The following is a 20,112-nucleotide window of genomic DNA, read 5'->3' as shown; positions in this document are numbered from 1 at the left end:
ATCTTTACACATTTACCATACCATAACAACTACAGATATTCAACTGTCATATATCTAATCCAATCCAAAACATTTGTAAAATCAGAAGTACGTAAACGTAGACATTTAAAACGAGCTGCATGCAGATGGGGGAATGTTTTATCTAAGACAAAACAATTTGCTTTTATGTTTCACACTTGTCTGGTAGCTTACGTAGAGGAAGAGGTACTTGAAGTCATAACTGAAATGCAAACGCATAATTGTTGGAAATCGTAACTTTTTAGCAAAGGCATCATAATTACAAAACTGCACAAAGCAGTCAGTTTGTGCTTATTGTTTCGTGCTAAATTGCTCGTATGGCAAAGTAGTGACCAGTTAAAGAGGGTACAAATAAAGCAACAGAAGTGTTAAATTCATCATTAACACCAACAATTGTGTCTTTTGCATTCCAGATGGGTCTTTATGTGCCTTAACATTTCGCTAGGGTACTTGAGAGTCAAGTAAATTACCTTTACAGCCAAAACAACCTTCATGACTTCTACATGCTTATAGGCTGCACCGATATGCAATATGGTCTGACCATCACCCCCTGCAGCAACAATAGATCGAGGAAAGCTCTGTGTAATTAACTCAGCAGGTCTAAAATGTATTATAAAAGAAAATGAAAACATTTAAGATCAGACAGGAGATTTTCATCATCATGAATTCAAGTTGATGTTTGTAATCTCTTTTCTAATGATCCTTGCTATACGTGTACATGAGTGACCACACCCTTCCCCTTGTCCCTTGCATGAAAATCAAGATAACTTGTCAAATGGATTTGCCTCCGTTCAGATAGAGTGCAATGTTTATTGTACAACACATGTTTTGGCAACGATTATTCAGCAGTCAATGTATAATAATAACTGAATTTCTACATGTACAATGAGTAGACAAAAAGGTATAATTATTCTATGACCTATGTAATAAATGAATAAATAATTCATCTTATATAATAATGAAGCTATGTTATCTTCTTTTTAATTGCAATCCCTTCACCATAAGCGAGTCTACACATTTTTTATGGGAAAAGTGGCATATATTGACTCTTCACCAAATCACAGAAACTATCACCAAGTCACCGTCATGTATATATTTTCTACTGGTCGCAGTTTCATTTATTGCTCTGGGCGCCATAATCCATATATACGCCATTGTTTATACAGAGCTGTGAATTGATTTCAAGATATTCAAGCTCAGGACAAATCAAAACCTAACTCTTGGCCACATCACAACCCTGGCTCAGTCAAGAAGATGTAAATACTTATGCCTGCCTATAAGCTTGAGTGACACAATGGAATTGTTACTTCACACGGAACAAGCATAATGATACTTACCGATGGTGTCATATCATATCCGAAGGTGAAACCTATGATAATTAGCAGAATGTAACATAGCCCTCTATTTTTCATACATTATATAACTTGTTCCAGTCACATGACCCATTTTTGCATCAAAAAGGTTAGAAATGGGCTCTAAATGTAGCCCCATTCGGGAGCTTATCGATTACAAATTCACAAAAAGTACCTTATTTATTTTAAAACAGGAAAGAACATATTTTTTTCCAACATTCTTCATTAATACACCCCTGAAAATCACCCCTTTTTTGCATGAAATTTGTAATGGTCATGCGTATAAATTCAAGGTCAATATGAAGTGATACGACCAGGGGAGTACTTACTCTGGTTTGCCAAGGCCAGCTGCCAACTGTAGAGGTGTCATCTTTATCTTGTTAGCCAGAGTCACATCAAGGTTTGGAACTTTCACCAATAGTTCAACAACATCTACACTCTTGAATATAGCGTCATGGAGGGGAGTATCTTTCGCTGCATCCTTTTATCAAATTATAGAAGTTATGTAACATTAATGTCATATTTTCAATTCTTCTATGTTCGTAATTGATTGCCTCGTACGTATGAATTCTTTGATGTAATAACTATATGCTTAAGAGATATAACCTGACATTTATTTCATGATCAGGATGACTACTCCCATACAATTACCAGTTTTTGGAACATTAACCTGTTTAACCAATCTTGTAACTTAGCTTTAATCTTGGATCTTTTACTGTACTTGTTATGCTTCTAAATTTTATTTCACCTGCATGTACAGTTTTTAGCTCTATTTATTCATTCTTTGTATTAAACAAGGAACTTTTATAGATTTTATGGTTTGAAAATCACAATCTTCATCAGTCTTCGTGGGCTACTCCATCATTGTTTCAATAAACATGTCAATTATCAATTCTCAAATGTCCAATCTACTCAAGACAAATGGTAATTTATATTAACATTGGAACTTGTAAATCGCATGTAAATATTCATAATACTTTTTTTCAACACGTTTGGATAAGTTATCAATGTACTTTTATCCAATGTACTTTTTACTCTGTAAATTAAACGATTTCAGCTCCTAGCCTCGGTTTGATGATTTCTTTAAAATCTTAATAAACCAAACCAATAAACCAATACTACACCATAGGACAGTGATAACCTGCAGTGATACCCATGACAACTTTGCCCTCAACAACTACTTTTCTAGGAGAATCCCCCCAACCAATTACCTCAAAGACAAATAAGAACACTAGTACAACTGAATTTTTTTTTCCTTCAGTCGATTGTATACTATAATTTCAGATATCAAAGCTCCTTTCCTCCCCCCCCCCCCATCCCTGGGCCAATCTGCTTCTTTTAACAGAAAATTCAAATATTTCTTTCTCAATTTCTGAAATAACTTTACTTTTGATTTGATTACCCTATTATTGTAATATTTGTAATCATGTTTACGTTATTTATATTGCGTATGGAGAATTTTATATGAGCGTGGTTGTGGCTGGTTGTGGTCATCCAGTTAACAAAGTCTGTATGGACTATGCCTCTCATTTATCCACATAATACCTTTATATTGACATCCCACTACACCGATAGCCATGAGACCAACAGCCCATGACACCAATGGCCCACGAGAACGACAGCCCACAAGACCGAAAATATCAATTTGGTCAACCTTCAACAAAGTTGTGGGCTGTCAGTCTCAATGGCCTTAAGTAACTTTTATAAAGTTCACTAGACTTGACATTATCAGTCTTGTGGGCGGTTGGTCTCATGGGCTGACCGTCGTGTCTGTTGTCCATTTCGTGGGCTGCAGCCCTCTATATTAGGTAACTCTCACATCTATAATATTAATAATAATAATGGACAAGTTCATACATACCTGTACATTAACGTCACATCCATGATTAATCAAGACCCTTGCACAGTCAACAAACCCTCTGTAAGCTGCATGATGGATCGCTCTCCGTTCGGTATCATTACCTCTGTTTATATCCGCTCCTTTACCAATCAAATACTTTGTGATAGCTGGTTGATTCCTGTGGAAGGTTTAAGAATAAAAGGGACATTTGCCTACTGTGTACAACTGGAAATTCCACATAAACTACAACATATAAAATTCCTTGAAATGTGCATTTAAAACTTTAACAAAATTGTTATGCTCTAATGCTTGGGGTTCTATATATGCTATTTGCAATTTTTAAATCATAAGCTAAAAAATACTTCATGTATAAAATATTATTTAAAAAAGCATAACATAATGATAACCTGTGTCTTCAAAGCCAACTTTATCTATACAGCGGGTTCTATATTAATAATAGTAATAATAATAATAATAATAATAATAATAATAAGAAAATAATAACAAAACGAACATTTATATAGCCCTCAATATAAATGTTTCTTATTGCTGTACTATTAATACCCTTGCATTAGCTGAGCTCCCCTGATAATTAAGGCTCTCTGGAATTCAATGAAAATCTTCCTCGCGGGTAACCATTTACATCACATAAGTGGAGAGTAGAAAACATTCGTGTGCTGCGGCAGGACTAAAACCATGTGATCCACTAGGCGTATCCGCTATAGACCATGACACCTCTACACAGATTTGGCTGTACATTGTATATCACATCATACATGTATCCGTCAAAATTGTAAGACACATGCTCCAATTAATCTCTCTGCAGTAACTTCCGACACTAAGTGAATTCCTAACTCAACCCTGGAACAAAAACATTACCTAAACCTTACCCTAACCTTAGCCTTACCTAAAGCCAAACACAGCCCTAACTTTGCAACACTGCAGCGTTTTACGATGTCGACGTGAAGTGCAATGCGCCTCACATTTCTGTGTTAACATGTATAACAAAGAGCTCGTTGAATATGCATTAATTATATACCTTAATTGCCAATATTTTCCATTCATCTACATGTATAAAAAAAACCTCAGCGTTTGTTTTCCTTTGGGCCAGCCTTAACTCTTTACTTTCTTTACAAATCAGTTGTCGATATTAACGATTGTTGCTGGAGCAAATGTCAGATCACTGCCTGTCACATGACCTACCCTTCGACAGAATAAAGAAGCGGAGTGTCCCCGTCATTATCAGTGATATCCATCTCAGCCCCTGACTCAATAAGTGCCTGGACTACTTCAAGATGACCATGGATAGCTGCGATGTGTAGGGCAGTCTTCCCATCAATTTTTGCATTAGCCTGTAATATTATAATCATGATAATACAGAGTTATTTACCTACAGTACAGCCTCATTAATATCAATATGGCTCTTCCCGAGGGACCTTCAATTAGTATTACCCAAGCATTACCAATTTAATTCACTTGGCTTGAGAGGGCCAATTTGGGGACAAAAACATGTCCAAGGATCCAAGTATATTGAGCAAGGATCAAACTGGGACCTTTCATAAATGTATGATAGTCATGAGCCTTCACCAATATACCACGATACTTGCCTTTGAAGGATTTGATGTGCAAAAATATACATTTCATATCAATGAAGCCGCTTAGGACTATGTATTAAAGTTGCGTTAATAAAACTCCTACGGGGAACTACAATGTACATGTAGAAGTTAAACTCCGTATTAAAAGACATTTTGGAAAAGAAGAAACTGTCAAGTGCATTAAACTATATTGCAATTCGTGAGTGGGCAAGACTAACAAAGTTTAATGCCTTGCAAATATAAAATTAGATAAAAACAGACAATTTTTACCTTTTGTGACACTTTCTTGCTACACAACTTCCAACAGTATACTTATAAAATCTCAATGTTTCGAGAGTGTATGGATTTTTAATTTAGGAAGTAAAATGGGATTACCTTTTCTGGTGACGTGGATAGAATCTCCACAACACGTTCAACATTGCCTCTACTAGCGGCATTGATCAGTTGAGATTCTTCACCTCCTTCGCCTGAATCACTATCGGATGAGCTGCTAGCTTCTGTCTCGAGTAGTGGTGGTAAGGGTTTGACGATTTCAGTGTGTCCACTTCCATCTGGACGGGCATCTGGATCAGTAATAGAAGATACAAATAATATCAATATTAACATTTTACCCTTAATAAGCATAATGAACCAAATGTAGCAGCCATTCACTAATTTTGGTTAATTGTTTTTTTAATACTTCTAATTCAGAGTGTCTAACATTGATCATGGTTTTTGTGTGATATGAAAAAGGATAAAATGAGCTGTCCAATGATCTACAAATAGTCGAACAAATTTGAATAATTGAGTAATTCATCCACAAACTTGGGTTTCTTTTTCTCAGGAACTCTCTTTATAACAAATCATTGTTTATTATAAAACATGGACATGGTAAGGAATGGGATGATGAACCATAATTAAATTAAATAAATGAGATGAACATGGATTATGACATATAAAAGACCGGTTTTTAGGGGGAAATGTGATGATGATTATGATTATGATGATGATGATGGAGATGATCATGATCATGATGTTGGTGTTAAATATGGTGATGATCATGTTGTTGATGATGACGATGAAGGTATATGGTGGTGATGATGATAATGTAGATCATATGAAACAAGGATAATGGTGATGATGATGATGATGAACATGGGTGTCGATCTTTACGTAATACCTATTCCTCAGGGGGGGGGGATGAATGAATAGATCATCCCCCCTGAAGAATAGGTATTAGTTACAGATCGACACCCATGATGATGAAGCTGATGAGGAAGATAATGATGGTACTGCTGATACTTATGATTTTAATGATTATGACAGCTACTGATACAGGACTAGAGGCAAAGAGTGATGGAGATCATGATGATAATAATGCTGTTGACGATGGAGATGATCATGATCATGATGCTGGTGTTAAATAGGTTGATGATGATGCTGTTGATAATGACTAAGCTGATACTAATGATTCTAATGATAATGACAGCTACTGATACCAATGCTTGTAGAGGTAGAGAAGAAAATATGTTTGTAATCAAAAATTGAAAAAGTGAATGGAAAAAAAGGTATAGAGCAGCCAATATTGTGGAACAAAAGGACAAACTGCTTGATACAATACCTAAAAGAGGAAGATGTGTAGCATAGTAACCTATCCCTGTTCCTGCTCTGGTGTATTTCAGATCCATTTTCCCATCAAATCCAACTCTATGAGTAGTGACCAGTTTAGACTGAGTCCAGCAAACAGTGACACCTGATCGTTGCCTTTCAGAGAAGGGACATATCTCAACAACAGTCCCACCGGCACCTGAATCATCGAGATAATATTCAATCACTCCATTTTTAGACAAAATATCTACAAAAGCCAATCAAAATTACGTATTTAGTAATCAATTTCTCAATATTTACCAGAAATAACAAAATACTAGCTATATAAAGTGCAGTATTATTATTATTATTATTATACTACATGTACAGGCCAATTTTCTTACTGAATGTACGCCTTACCTTCTTATATTTATCAGGGGCATGTCTGTAGGGATATGTATACTTCATATTTTCATTTTGTTTAAATACTTACAGTGACTACCAAATATTTAGCTGAATGATATAGATATGATAATTTTACATTTAAATAGCAAATTGCATGAATACCTCAGTCATGTCCATGTTATTCGAGGTAGTATTCTTGCCTTTAATAATTTGCACTGGCAATAGCTAAAGCATTCGCCTTACTGCTTTCTGTACTAGGTAAGAGTAGAAATCTGCAAGTTCATTAACTCTTTATATACCACACAAATACACCCCCCCCCTCTTTGCTACGTACGTTATATTCATCGTGGGATAAATATGCCAAAGGCTTTCAAATTAAAAACTGTTTTGCAAGGTTGCAAGATTTATTATGGAGCTAATTAGGTGATACGTACGAAGTCTACGTATCACCTATTGATTTCTTCAAGATTTTCTTTATTTAAACAAAAAAAATATTTATTATTCTGCCATAATTTTGTTCGCAGGATATCTAAAAACTGAATAAAGCCATTATCATGAAACTTTCCATGATGATAGATTTTAGTCTAACTTAGAACTGTGTGACTTTTCAGAGAGTCAAAGTCATCGTGACGTCACCCAGGCGCCATTTTGTGAAAATCAACTTATGATCATATCTTCTTAACGGAAAGCAATTTTTCATTCATATTTATTATGATTAAGATCAATATCCATCCGGTCAATTTTAGGTCAATAAACGTGCGCAAACACGCGCATACGCTTTTGTCCGCGCGTTTACGCGCACGAAAAAAATTAAAATGCTCTAAATCATCCCAATTTTTTTTTACATACGTTTCAGGCCATATGGAGCATTTGATAAAAAAAATCACGCACACGCGCATGCGCGCGCGTTTTCGCGCGTACTGGCATTTTGCAACATAGAATCGCCGAATTTTTTCTGTCATCATATTTGGTACATTTTTCCAAGCATTTTGATAACTTGTTCACCTTTTAATAACGTATGAGCGTCCGTCAAAGTTGACAGCACGCGCGGATCTGCGTTATCTTTATCCACAATACAGGGGTAAGAGAACATTTTTTTTTTAAGGGGTCTCGAAATTTGACATTTTGTTCCGTTGGGGGGGGGGGGTAAGGTCACCTTTTTCAGGTCAGCCATTGGCATAATTTTTTTTAAATTTTTTTTTTAATTAAACAAAAAAAGGTCAAAAGGGGGGGGGGGGTTTCACAAAAAATATACACAAAACATACACATAAAAAAAACTCGAGGGGGGGGAGTTTAACCCCCCCCCCCCCCCCTGCGTACGCGCCTGCTTTCACTGTACCATCTCCTTTGATTATTAAAAGACGTAGATTCGCAAATAATGTATAAAACAACCCTATTTACTTTATTATTATTACCCTATTTTCACTTAATCCATTACTTTTTGCGTGTAATCCCTACGGGAGATGTTGTAGCTGAGACTATATGCTACTTAAATCTCCCCTCATTTTTTCAATAAGATGTCAGTATTACGCTCATGATCATGATCATCATCATGATCATCATTTCCATAATGATGATAATCATTTATCATTTCTTTGAATAAGATAAAATCGTCAAATTGTGTTCCTCATGATGTAAATTAGAGTCAAAGGTGTAAATGGTTACTGCACAGGGTCAATGGTCATATATTGTTTCAATCTATCTTCCCTAGATCCATAATGATCAAGGGGACACAATTTAAACTTGACATATGGATAGATCATAATGGGAGAAGCATTTTATAAAATAACATGATATCGTGTAATGCATTATTCGGTATGTAGACCATTATAATACGTATCACCTAATTCGTCTAAGTGACGAATTAAAGTCTAGTTAAGATTGGAAATGATTAATTTTGCAAAGCCATTAGATTACACAAAGCAATCCTTCCTTCAATTGGTGTTTACTGTTTTATGAAAAATGGCACGTGTAGCAAACAAGCAACCATGCAGAGAGGCGACATAAACGACCAAAGTGTTTATATCTTGCCAAAGGGCCATGGTTGGGACACCCATACGAAAATATAAATATTCAACCCTAAATTCTGTTACTGCTAAGCTTAAGCTTATGATGATTTATAATTATACTTTTTAAACAAGTTACTAAAATCACAAATTTACAGGCGTTACATTGGCAAATAGGCAATTCGTAAATGAAAGGAAAATAAAAGGAAAAGTGAGAAAAAAGACTTTCATACTATCTTCATCATCTCCTTGCCAATCCTTCCCTCTACAGACCTCTGCCTCTGGACACAGCCCTCTAGAAACTGTCTTCACTTCTCCAAATCGAGGTGTCACTTGTGTCCTGGAGAAACATAAACATCTCTCTTTATACATTTTTAAGAGAAAGATATAAAGCTTTTAGAACCATCAGATTGTGTGGAGTAAACTTAATCAAATACATCAAAAGAGGTAAATACATTTTGAGACAGTTCCAATTCAAATTTCATGAGCCAAAAGTTTGCCTGCAGGGGGTAAAACAAGGCTTTTAAGTGATTTTCTCTATGACTAAAAATGTCTTTTATAGTAAGGCTTAGAAAAAGACACAGAATACCTTGACATCACAATCTACACATGACCCAAATAGCCTGGATCTCGATTATCTCATGCACCCTTGGGTGGGAGGGGGCTCATCTATTTATCTTTCATTTTGGAGGGTGCAACGCCCCCATTGCCCCGCTTCTTGAGTACATCCTGAATAACGTTAAGTTTTCCAGTTTGCTATCTCACTTTCATACAAAAGATATATTGATATTTACAAAATAAATTGCATTTTAATGTAAAATACACAAAAGCAAAAACTCATAGTAAAAAAAATACTTTATTTTACATACCCTGTTTCTTTCTGGCTGGTGAAGCGAGTGAATGTATGAGTCAAGTCATGTCTATCATTCATGTAGCATGGAGTACAAAGTACATAATTAGGGCAGCTTTCATCACTGCATTTCCAGGGTATGCCAGCTATAGGATCCATCAAACAGCTATCACAAACTGCATCAACTCGAATCACACCTGGAAAAAGAATTGAGGAAGGTGGAAAATTAAGAAATTGTTTAGCAGTATTGGTGTAGCTGTCAATATGAATTGGAAAGTAATCCCTTATAAGATACTTGAACTTAGAAAGCTTTTGTCACGTTAAAATACATAAACAATATTTAGTTATTGACGATTTCAAGAAATTTGTTGATTCAAGTAATAGTTTTAATTTTTGATTTTAACATAAACTAAAAGATTTTTTTTACAAGAATCAGTAAGGGAATAATTACCTGCGGGGGCACTGTCGAAGAGAGCAAGATCATATGACCCGCTGGAACCGACCTGATAGTTGTTAACATTACCATTATCCCATCTGATCTTGGCCCAGCCTGAAGGAATAGGATCCTGAGGGTCTTGATCTTTTAGCTTGACCACTGTCCCAAGATGACCCTCACCGCCATCTTCATCTCCTGATGTCCAGGTGGCGCTTCGGACAACTCGCTGTCCAACCTCCACGGTTGCCATCTTGATTCAGATGATCTGATCTGATTCGATTAATTTTTGTCTGTTTTAAAAGAAGAATATAACAACATTCTAATAGTAAATAATCCTTTTCTAATGTACCTATATCTGCATTTAAATTCACCTACCCCTTCTCCCCTGTTATTTGTCTTCTCCCTCTCGATCTCTTTTTCTCTCTTTCTCTATTTTCTTTTTTCTTTCTTGCCAGCCTCCCTGGATCCCCCTAAAAAAAGGGGGCGTAAATCCCGGGGGGATGGGGGGATGCATCCCCCCTCGCTTGAAGGAGGGGGATGGCCTGTACAAATACCCCCCCCCTGAGATAACAACAAAAAAGAAGAGAAAAAAAAGGAAGAAGAAGAAGAACAAAGAATATGATTGTTTCAATTTCAGCATAATGCATGAGAAATGAGTTTTTTTTTTTTTAATGTATGTATAACTGTATAGCCTACAGGTATACAGTATGTCACGATCATTAAGTAGTTGCGCGACGTGCGCGAACAAGCACTTCATAAACTTCAGAATAATTTTTCGTTATTTTGCAAGGTTTTATTATAGCCCAGACGTAAAGTGCGCCAGCGCGCGAGCGCTTAGAAAGTGCAATCATGTACAGTAGATGCCCGGCTCCCCCCCCCCCCCACTCAGTTTTATTTAGGGTACGCGTATGCTCGTCCCCTCACTTTGAAAGCACCCCCTATCTCAGGACTGCCAACATTTCTGAATCCCCGTTTCGCCGGCTTTGCGCTGGCTTTTCCCGCCTTGGAGACCCCCCCCCCCAAAAAAAAAAAGAAAAAAAAAAGGGAACACTGCTTAATGTACCCCACCCCCCCCCCCCAATTTCAGGTGAGCTCTAGTCGATCGAGGGGGACTGGGGGCCTGGTTTTTACTTTTCAAAATGAAATAATCCTGAATGAGCTTTCAAAGCTAACAGGAATTTCAGGAATTTGATCCCGGGATTCGATCAATTTTTCTATGATATTCAAGACATTTTATAACCCCCTTTTTACATTTCTCAGGAGTCCAAAGAGAGAGAGAGAAAAAAACACCCACTTTTGAAAGAAATCTCCGGGTGAAAAGTCAAATACACCCCCTATTTTTTACAATTCTCGGGCCGGATTTTGTCGCGCGAAAAAGTACCCCTTTCCTGGAGATTTTAGGAATGCGCATGCGGTCCCTCCGACCCCGGAGTGTGGGGGGGGGGGGGGGAGGGGTAGATGGAGACTGAAGTTCCAGACCTGGCGTGTTCAAGACTTACAGTGGCCGTTTGTCTCTTTAGTTATTTCAAGGTAAGCCTGTACACATTCTTATTATTTTTATATTTGAGAAAGGATTTGGCTGAGGAAATTAAAGAATTCATTAGATTTAATTAATAAAAACAGTACATGTATCATTATATGAATTCCAGAAACATTTTTTAAGAGGTGTGAAAACTGTAAACGCATCTGATTGAGAGTGATAAATAATACGGTTGCATTGAGGGGGGAACTGAATTCAGATAAATAGGGCTTATTAAAAGAGTCGAAAACGGTACAACGAATCGCCTGCTTTCTCTAATAATTTCAGCGCTTTGCGCGGGAGGGGTAAACCGAATTCAGACAAAGATTGAGAGTCGAGCACGGTTTAACAAATCGTCTACTTTCTCTAATAATTTAATGAAATGTCAAAGCTTCCGCGCTTCGCGCGGGAGAGAGAGGGAGAAACTGAATTCATACAAGGATTAAGAGTCGACCACGGTTCACCGAATTGTCTACTTTCTCTAATCATTTAGTGAAACGCCAAAACTTCCGCGCGGGAGGGGGAACTGAATTCAGACAAGGATAAACAGTCAAGAACGGTACAGCAATTCGTCTTCTTTTTATAATAATTTAATGAAACGCCAAAGATTTCGCGCTTTGCGCGGAAGGGGGGATTCATTCAGACAAGGGTTAACAGTCGAGAACGGTACAATAAATCGTCTTCTTTTCCTAATAATTTAAAGAAACGTCTAAGCTTCCGCGCTTCGCGCGGTAGGCCTATCACCCACACCCCCTAATGAGCGCGCTTCGCGCGCTCTTCGAGTGATTCGCCTGCTCACTACCGCCCCTCCCTAAAATGAGCTTCGCGCCTGCATTAAAATATATACAGTCAGACCGCAGCCGGTGCGAAAACCCTCTATTTTACTCAGCACGTATGCAAGAATTTATGTGTCTTGCATACGTAATGAGTAGTGCAGACGGTCTTCCCGATCGGCAGTTTTTGCCTTTATAATTGTTCATTTCTCATGAAATGGGTCTTATTTTAAAGATAAGAAGTTGCACTCTCTATATACTTATATGTCAATCATGTTAGATAAATTTTGGAAACAGATATTTCGCCTTGAAAATGGGGTTTTTCGACGATTAATCTATCTAAAGAGTAGGGCTGATTTTCACATAGAAATCATTCTTGCGTCAAGAAGATGTTATAATCAGCATAAAGCATAAATATTTTTCTTTACAATGATATCAACATTATTATATTTTACGTTGTCCCAAAGTCAGGAACCAAAAAAGATCACGCTCATGTTCATGAATAATTAAAAAAAGTAGTCAACTTTGCCGATGTGATAATAGAGAGTTCTGATTGGTCAACTACGTCAACTACGTCACATATGTTTCAGTTTGGTTTATTAACATTCTGAATACCACATTTTGGTAACCATGCGTTGTGGCGTGCGCCTGCAATGCACGTTCGCGCAAGCCGTCTTGACAACAATCTAAGGAACCGAGATCAAATACCTTACCTGCAATATCGACGATTCTTTTCTACTTTAATTCTTTTTTAATCATTTTTCTAATTTTTTTTGGCCAGTCGATGGCGCGGCGGAGCTCCCTGGAGTTTAATAATCAGTTATTCATTGCCATTGCTCAGACGGCGAGCGTGCACGAGTAGGAAATCACACAATTCTCGCTACCCTAAATAGGTACGAAAATCTCGAAATTCGCGAGACGAGGTAATTTTCACTCTCTCGGGTCGTCACTACAACTTCCGGTATAGAGTCCCATCCCAAGTCACGGCCTTCATCCACCCCCATTTTTCAGGGTTCTTACGCTTGGAATCATGAGCCCAGCACTGTGCAGCCTCACAAAAGAAAACCATCGTCACTGATGTCAAAAGACGCAAAAAACAACGAATGAAATGTTCAAATAAACTTTGAAATATTTGCGAAAAAAAACAAGACCGAGCAGACGACATATTCGGTGCATACACGTTGTGTGGCGACGGCGTTTTACGTTTGCGCTATCGCGCGCCTGCACAGGAAGCTGTAATGTCGAAAAGCTATCCCATAATGCAATGCGCGTTTTCAGGATTTTCCCCGGATCTCGGCAGAATCGCTATTTGGGGTAGCGAGAATTTCGCGCTATCATAAAAAGAACAAATTGGTAATTTCCGGGTTTTTAGGGTCTTAATTACTATGATTATAAAAAGAACATGATTTTGCGTCAATTAGGTTTTGACATATTTTTGATCAGTGACTTTTCATCTTTCGAACGAATCTCAAAGTGGACAAATTTATTTTGTCCCAAAGTCAGGAACCAAAAGTGAAATTCCCGGGTCAAAACAGCAGTTGAAATGTAACAAAAATAACGTCAATAAAAGTTGTGAAAAATTATTGTTTAAAAATTGCGAAATATGGCAAATTACATATCAAACTGATGCTGAAAATCTCGAGAGTGATTTTCCGTTGCATGCTGCCATGTTGAATGAAGTTAACGACCAAAAACGCAGCTACATGTACACCCTACAAATCTCACTGAAAATCGCATGGAAATTCAGCAGACGTAAATGTTATGTGATCGCCAGATATCGCTGAGTAAAAATCAGCTTTCAGCCTCATTAACGCGCGCGCTGCGGTCTGACTGTATAGCTATGATGCTAACTAAGTTGACGAAATAATTCGTATATTTATGTCGTCGAGGAAAATGACCATTTGCGCATACGCAAGTACTATAGATAGTCCGTAGGAAAAACAATTTAGCCTTCGGCCCCGGGTATATAGGGTTAAATTTGTAAATATTGGGACATTTAATTTTGTCGGTAATTGGGGGCTAGTTTTGTCGGTAATCGTTGGCCTCTACACCCCCCCCCCCCACTAAAAAACGGTCTAGCGACGCCCCTGACCATTAACATCATTTTCTTAGTGATGGGACTCAAAATAAATAGTTCGCATCTTCCTGACGAAATACTCAATCTTTATGTTACTACTTGAAAGTGTGTCGTCTTATTTCGGAGTTCATTATAATAAAACACTACAGTTTGCAGCTGCCAGTATTTCGAAATATGTCCAATTCTTTTACTATGGTTGTCAAATTTGGCATGTGCGTGCATGTATGTATGCATGTATAAATCTATGTGCATGTGTTTGGGTATGTGTGTGTTTGTTGTTTGTTCGTTTGTGCGTGTGTGCGCGTGTGTGTGTGTGTGTGTTGTGTGTTTGTGCGTGCGCGATCGCGTGCGCTTGCGTAAATTAGTGTGGGCGTGTGCTCGTGCTAGTATGTGAAGGCTATCGCCAATCATTCCCCCACTCCTCGGTATGGATTTACGCCCCCGCTAAAAAAACCTCTCTCTCTTTCTCTCTCTATCTACCTCTCTTTATCTCCTGTAAAACCCCACCCCTTTCTATATCGTTATCTCTATCCCTCTATCAGAAGAGTTAACAACCAAAATATTCATGCTCTTGCCAAGTTTTGTCAGTTTTTGAGTATGTGAAAACTTGATTTGTCAAGTTTTATGTTTCTTGAGAATGTGACACATAAAAGCTGATATCAAAAAGTATTCAACATAGACCATAGCCCAACCAACCCACCTTTCATTCTTTAATTAAGAAAAAAAAAACATCACATTAATATTTACAAAGGGTATGAATAATTCATATTACAAATATCTTTCTCTTCCACTGACATGGAACGTGACAGGTCAAAGGTGCAATATTAATGTAATGATACGCAGTTGCCTTTCAAATGCACAAACGTTTTTCACAATGGCTTGTTTGCTCTATGACTGCAGACTTAGGTAAACAAACATGGTGCCGAAGTAGCTGTTTAGAAGAAAAAATCAATACAATGGACTATCTGCAGCAATACGGATTCATAGTTTACAAGTTGGTTTCATTTTATTCAGCAAAAATATTACTCTGTATATCTTCTTTCTGTGATTACTTCCTGGTCACATACACATATATGAATACCAATGCTTGATGTCTCCTGAGTTTCAATTACAACTTATATGGGCAATGCTGTAATTTTCAGGGCTGAATATAGGCTATATTTTAGTTGGGATAATGCTGCCAACATTACCCCCCCCCCGTAAAAGAACTGTTAATATTAAACAGTAATATGTTAAAGTCGGCCTAATGTTTAACCAGATGTTAACAAATTATACTGTAAAAATATGTTCCTAAAGTATAAATAGCATCTCCCCAGTTTCATTATTTCATGGTTATTCCCCTCCCCTACACCCATGTAGATTTTCAATAAACATACACGTTTGCATGCCTGGTTGCCGGTGTACTGTATAGCAGGGATTATAACAAATATCTACTGCACAATGTGACTTCTGAACCATACAATAGCGATCAATTGTCCAATGCCCAACTTGACTATGATACAGGTACATGCATGTAAACAGGCTCACTCTTATAGACGTATAACTAAAGATGATAAAGATATTCGTGATGAGGGTTGTCATTTCTACAATATCCTGCAGTACTCACGTTCTCTGCATGCGTACATGCTCATATTACATGTCTAAACAAATGTCTACAAAAATCATTCCAATAAATTAATAGGTTTATAGGTTGTGAGTATTAATCTTTTGACCAGCTCTACTGGGGTACTGCTAGTCGTGACTGGAAGTAGAGAGACTGTTTTTTTAGCACATAGTTTACCATTCACTAATTGTCCATATCAAACTTTTACAGATCGGTTTGTATAAAACTGCTGTTCTTAAATTTTCAAATATAGGGCTACATGTGGAAATGTTCCTTTAGTTGTTAAACTTGAAAATGGAAGCATCCCCCAACAAGCAGATTTAGAGGGTAATAATGACAACCCCCCCCCCCAATTCCCACCCTTTTAGGTAAATGGTGCTTGAATTAAAAAGTAAAAGAAGAAAAATATGGGAACATTAAAAAAAAAATTGATGAATAGAGATCTGAAAATAAAGAAATATCAAGATATCAAAACAATGATATCAGACACAACAACAGAAGCAACAACCACAACATTATCATAATAGTGAAAGTAATAATAATAATAACGATGATAATGATTATGTTGGTGAGGATGATGATGTTAATGATGAGTTGGAGAAGGAGGATGAGGAGAAGAAGAAGAAGAAGAAGAAGAGCAACAACAACAACAAACAATAATAATGATAGTATTGTACTATTAGAGAAAAAAAATCATGCTTGCATGTGAGACAACAATTCATATCAAAGTGACTAGATGCTAGTCTATTCTTCAAGTCTCAATTAACCTATGCTTGTCCTCAATTAGATGCAAATTTAACATATTCATTTTTGCCCTCAAAAACTACGCGTCATGTTGTTGAAAATCAGTGCAGTGTGATTTCATGAATATGCCTATAACTTTAATATAGTCTGTTGACCTACATTCGATCACCGACCGCGTCATACTAAAAGACGTTAAATAACGGGAGTTGCTGCTACCTTGTTTGGCGTTTAAAGATAAGGGATAGAGCAACGTCGATCTGGCGCTGCTCAGTGGCTGCCGGGCTCACGATCAATTGGGCAAAAAGAATTTACATTTTCGGTTTAATAAAATTTTGAGTCGACTTTAAAATATTATTATAATTATTAATAATAATAATTTAATGCTAAAGTCCTAAGCTTCCGGGGCTCTGCCCCCTCAACCCAACCAATGGCCCTTAGGCGGGCCCCTGGATGCTCATCTGACCGTAATCTATTGCCAAACACCCCTGAGCCTCCGGGGCTCCGCCCCCGGACCCTACGCTAATTCAATGCAATGTATGAATACAACATATACCAGGTACATATACATGAACGTGTGTGCTAGACGAGGCGAGGGATCGGGCATTTAATAGTAATTACACCAAACACCCCTATTTACTGTAATGGAGGTGAAACCAACGGACGCGTATGGCAGTTTTATTGTCCAGATCGGGCCGAACTTTTCATTGTGGTGTCACAAATAAGGTATCAAAATATGCTCATCTGTCCGTAATTTAGTGCCCAAAACCCCTGAGCTTCTGGGGGCTCCACACCCTAGACCCAACACCAATTTGTGTCCTGCCAGTGTCACAAATAAGGTATAATAATATGGTCATCTGACGATCATTTAATGTATAAAACCACTGCGCTTCTCGGGGCTCCGCCCCCTAGACCCCACACCAATTTGTGTCCTGCCAGTGTCATCAATAAGGTATCAAAATATGCTCATCTGACAGTAATTAAATGCCTATACCCCCCTGAGCTTTTGGGGGCTCCACCCCTTGACCCCCGCCGAGAAACGTTCAGCGGGGCCTGCATGTAAGCGTGGGGTGATGGGGGTTTTGTTTGTCTACCCCCCCCCCAACGTTTTTGCCACTGCCGGTGGAACCATTACGTACTAAAATTTGCTCGCGTAATTTCGAATTTGAGCCCCCCCCCCCTAAGAAATCATGGATCCGCGCCTGTCCTTGTCACAGATACATATCTGAACATCAATGATAATTCCTGTCTCCTGAATTTCAATTACAATTCATATGTTCAATGCTGTAATTTTTAACAAAAAAAAGTGTTGCTTTATGAAGAAATTAATATACGATTTATGTATCAGTATTTCAGGGATGAATATAGGCTACATTTGAGTAGGGATAATGCTGCCAACACCCCCCCGAAAAAGAATTGTTAATGTTTATAATCAGTAATAATTATGTAACAGTAGGCCTAATGTTCAACGGGATCGGAAAATAAAACTTAAAAAAAAATGTTCCTGACGCATAAATAGTATCTCCTCAGTTCTCTTATTTCATAGTTATTTTCCTCTATACCAGTATAGAATTTCAATTTAACATACAACAAACAAGTTTACATGCCTGGCTGCAGGTGTACTGTATAGCAGGGATAATAACAAAAATATGCTTTACAATGTGACTTCTGAACCATACAATAGCCATCCATTTTTCTAATGCCCAAATTGACTATGATAAAAGTACATGCATGTAAACAGGAATACTCTTTGAGGAGACATGAAAGTGATACCGGTAGTAATTAAAGCATACAGAGGAAGGCAGATATTTGTGACCAGGGTTGTCTTTTCCTGGAATACCCACATTCTATGCATGCGTACATGTTCCTCTTACATATAGGTCTAAATAAATGTCTACAAATATAATTCCAATGTATCACTAGGTTTATAGTTTGTGAGTTTTAATCATTGACCAACTCTACTGGGGTACTGCTAGTAGACATGACTGAAAGATGAGAGAATGTTTTCAGCACATAATTAACCATTCATTAATTTTCCTTATCAAACTTGTTTTAAAGGGTTCTAAGACACCTACCCCCTGGACATCCACCCCCGGATAAGTTCTCAGTCAATTACCCCCCAGGACAACTACCCCTATAGGAAAACTACCCCCTAGTGCAACAACCCCTTTAGGACGACTACCCCCCGGGACAACTAACCCCCGGACAACTACCCCAGACAATTAACCCCTAGGACAACTACCCCCGGACATCTTCCCCCTAGGACAACTACCCCCCGGACAACTACCCCCAGACAACTACCCCCTACGACAACCATCTTCTAGGACACCTACTCCCGGACAACTATACTAGGGGGTAGTTGTCCGGGGGTAGTTGTCCTAGGGGGAGGTTGTCTGGGGATAGTTATCCGGGGGATAGTTGTCCTAGGGGGTAGTTGTCCGGGGGTAGTTGTCCGGGGTAGTTGTCCCGGGGGTTGTCGTCCTAGAGGGTGGTTGCCCTAGGGGGTAGGTTTCCTAGGGTGTAGTTGTCCTAGGAGGTATTTGACTGGGGTGTTTATCTGGGGGTGGATGTCCAGGGGGTAGGTGTCCGGATACGGTTTTAAAGATGTGGTTGTCTAAAACTATTTTTCTTAAACTTTCCAATATTAGGCCACATGTGAAAATGTTCCTTCAGTTGTTAACCTTGAAGATGGAAGCATCCCAAACAAGCAGATTCAGGGGTAAGGAGCACCATTTTCCCCCCTCCAAATTCGTGAGAAAATATTTAGCGCCGGATCAACAATGTACCTGTTTTGGGGGCTAGGAGTGGGAGCCCGGGTCCCCCCTCCTAGATATACCACTGTGAATGCCACTACCACACAAACTAACCACACCTTGTTTATTCACAAAGCTGATTTGCCAAAGCTGATGAGACCCATACAGTTTTTGTGAGCAAACAGGCAAAACTATTCAATCTTTATTGGGTCTGTTTCCATAATGATCGCAATAAAACTTTTCAATTAATCATATTGCACGTTATAGAACGCAAATGATCCCTGGAATGTGTAAACTACTTTGTCTAAAGGTTTACGGAATTTCTTTGTTACTGAACCTATTAACATGCTTATATATTTACGAGTATTGTTTCTTGTTTTGGTATTTGTGTAACTTTCTTTTTTATCAGTATTTTCTTTTTAATGTCATGATACATCTATATGCAAGAAAGATTACCGACAGTCCTTTTCAGGACTCCCCAATCCTCTCCCCCTCTCTCACATGGTGCAGCCGTAAGCCTACTGTATATATATGCATATACATGTAATTAATACACATATGGGCACTATTTACGTTT

General features: G+C 38.0%; 1 protein-coding gene across 1 annotated transcript; it reads right to left on the bottom strand.

Annotated features, from left to right (window-relative positions):
- Positions 1-1,695: 1,695 nt before the first annotated feature.
- On the bottom strand, positions 1,696-10,319 carry LOC105446587 (E3 ubiquitin-protein ligase MIB2-like). Its single transcript, XM_030987637.1, has 8 exons — positions 10,085-10,319; positions 9,653-9,830; positions 9,017-9,123; positions 6,406-6,591; positions 5,181-5,368; positions 4,414-4,562; positions 3,232-3,388; positions 1,696-1,851 (listed from the first exon to the last, which is right to left on the bottom strand). Exons 1-8 carry the CDS (start codon positions 10,317-10,319, stop codon positions 1,696-1,698), a joined length of 1,356 nt encoding a protein of 451 aa, XP_030843497.1.
- Between the last annotated feature and the right edge of the window lie 9,793 nt (positions 10,320-20,112).

Source organism: Strongylocentrotus purpuratus, unplaced genomic scaffold (assembly GCF_000002235.5).
Source record: "Strongylocentrotus purpuratus isolate Spur 01 unplaced genomic scaffold, Spur_5.0 spur5_scaffold_16, whole genome shotgun sequence".
NCBI classification, from domain to species: Eukaryota; Metazoa; Echinodermata; class Echinoidea; order Camarodonta; family Strongylocentrotidae; genus Strongylocentrotus; species Strongylocentrotus purpuratus.
This window is presented reverse-complemented; position numbering and strand designations above follow the sequence as displayed.

Coding starts and splice junctions, on each gene's coding strand:
- LOC105446587 (XM_030987637.1), bottom strand. CDS start 10,319: ATGGCAACCGTGGAGGTTGGACAGCGAGTTGTCCGAAGCGCCACCTGG. Junction 5,369..6,405: donor TACACATCTTCCTCTTTTAG/GTATTGTATCAA, acceptor TTACTGATCCAG/ATGCCCGTCCAGATGGAAGT. Junction 3,389..4,413: donor CTTCTTTATTCTGTCGAAGG/GTAGGTCATGTG, acceptor AACCTTCCACAG/GAATCAACCAGCTATCACAA.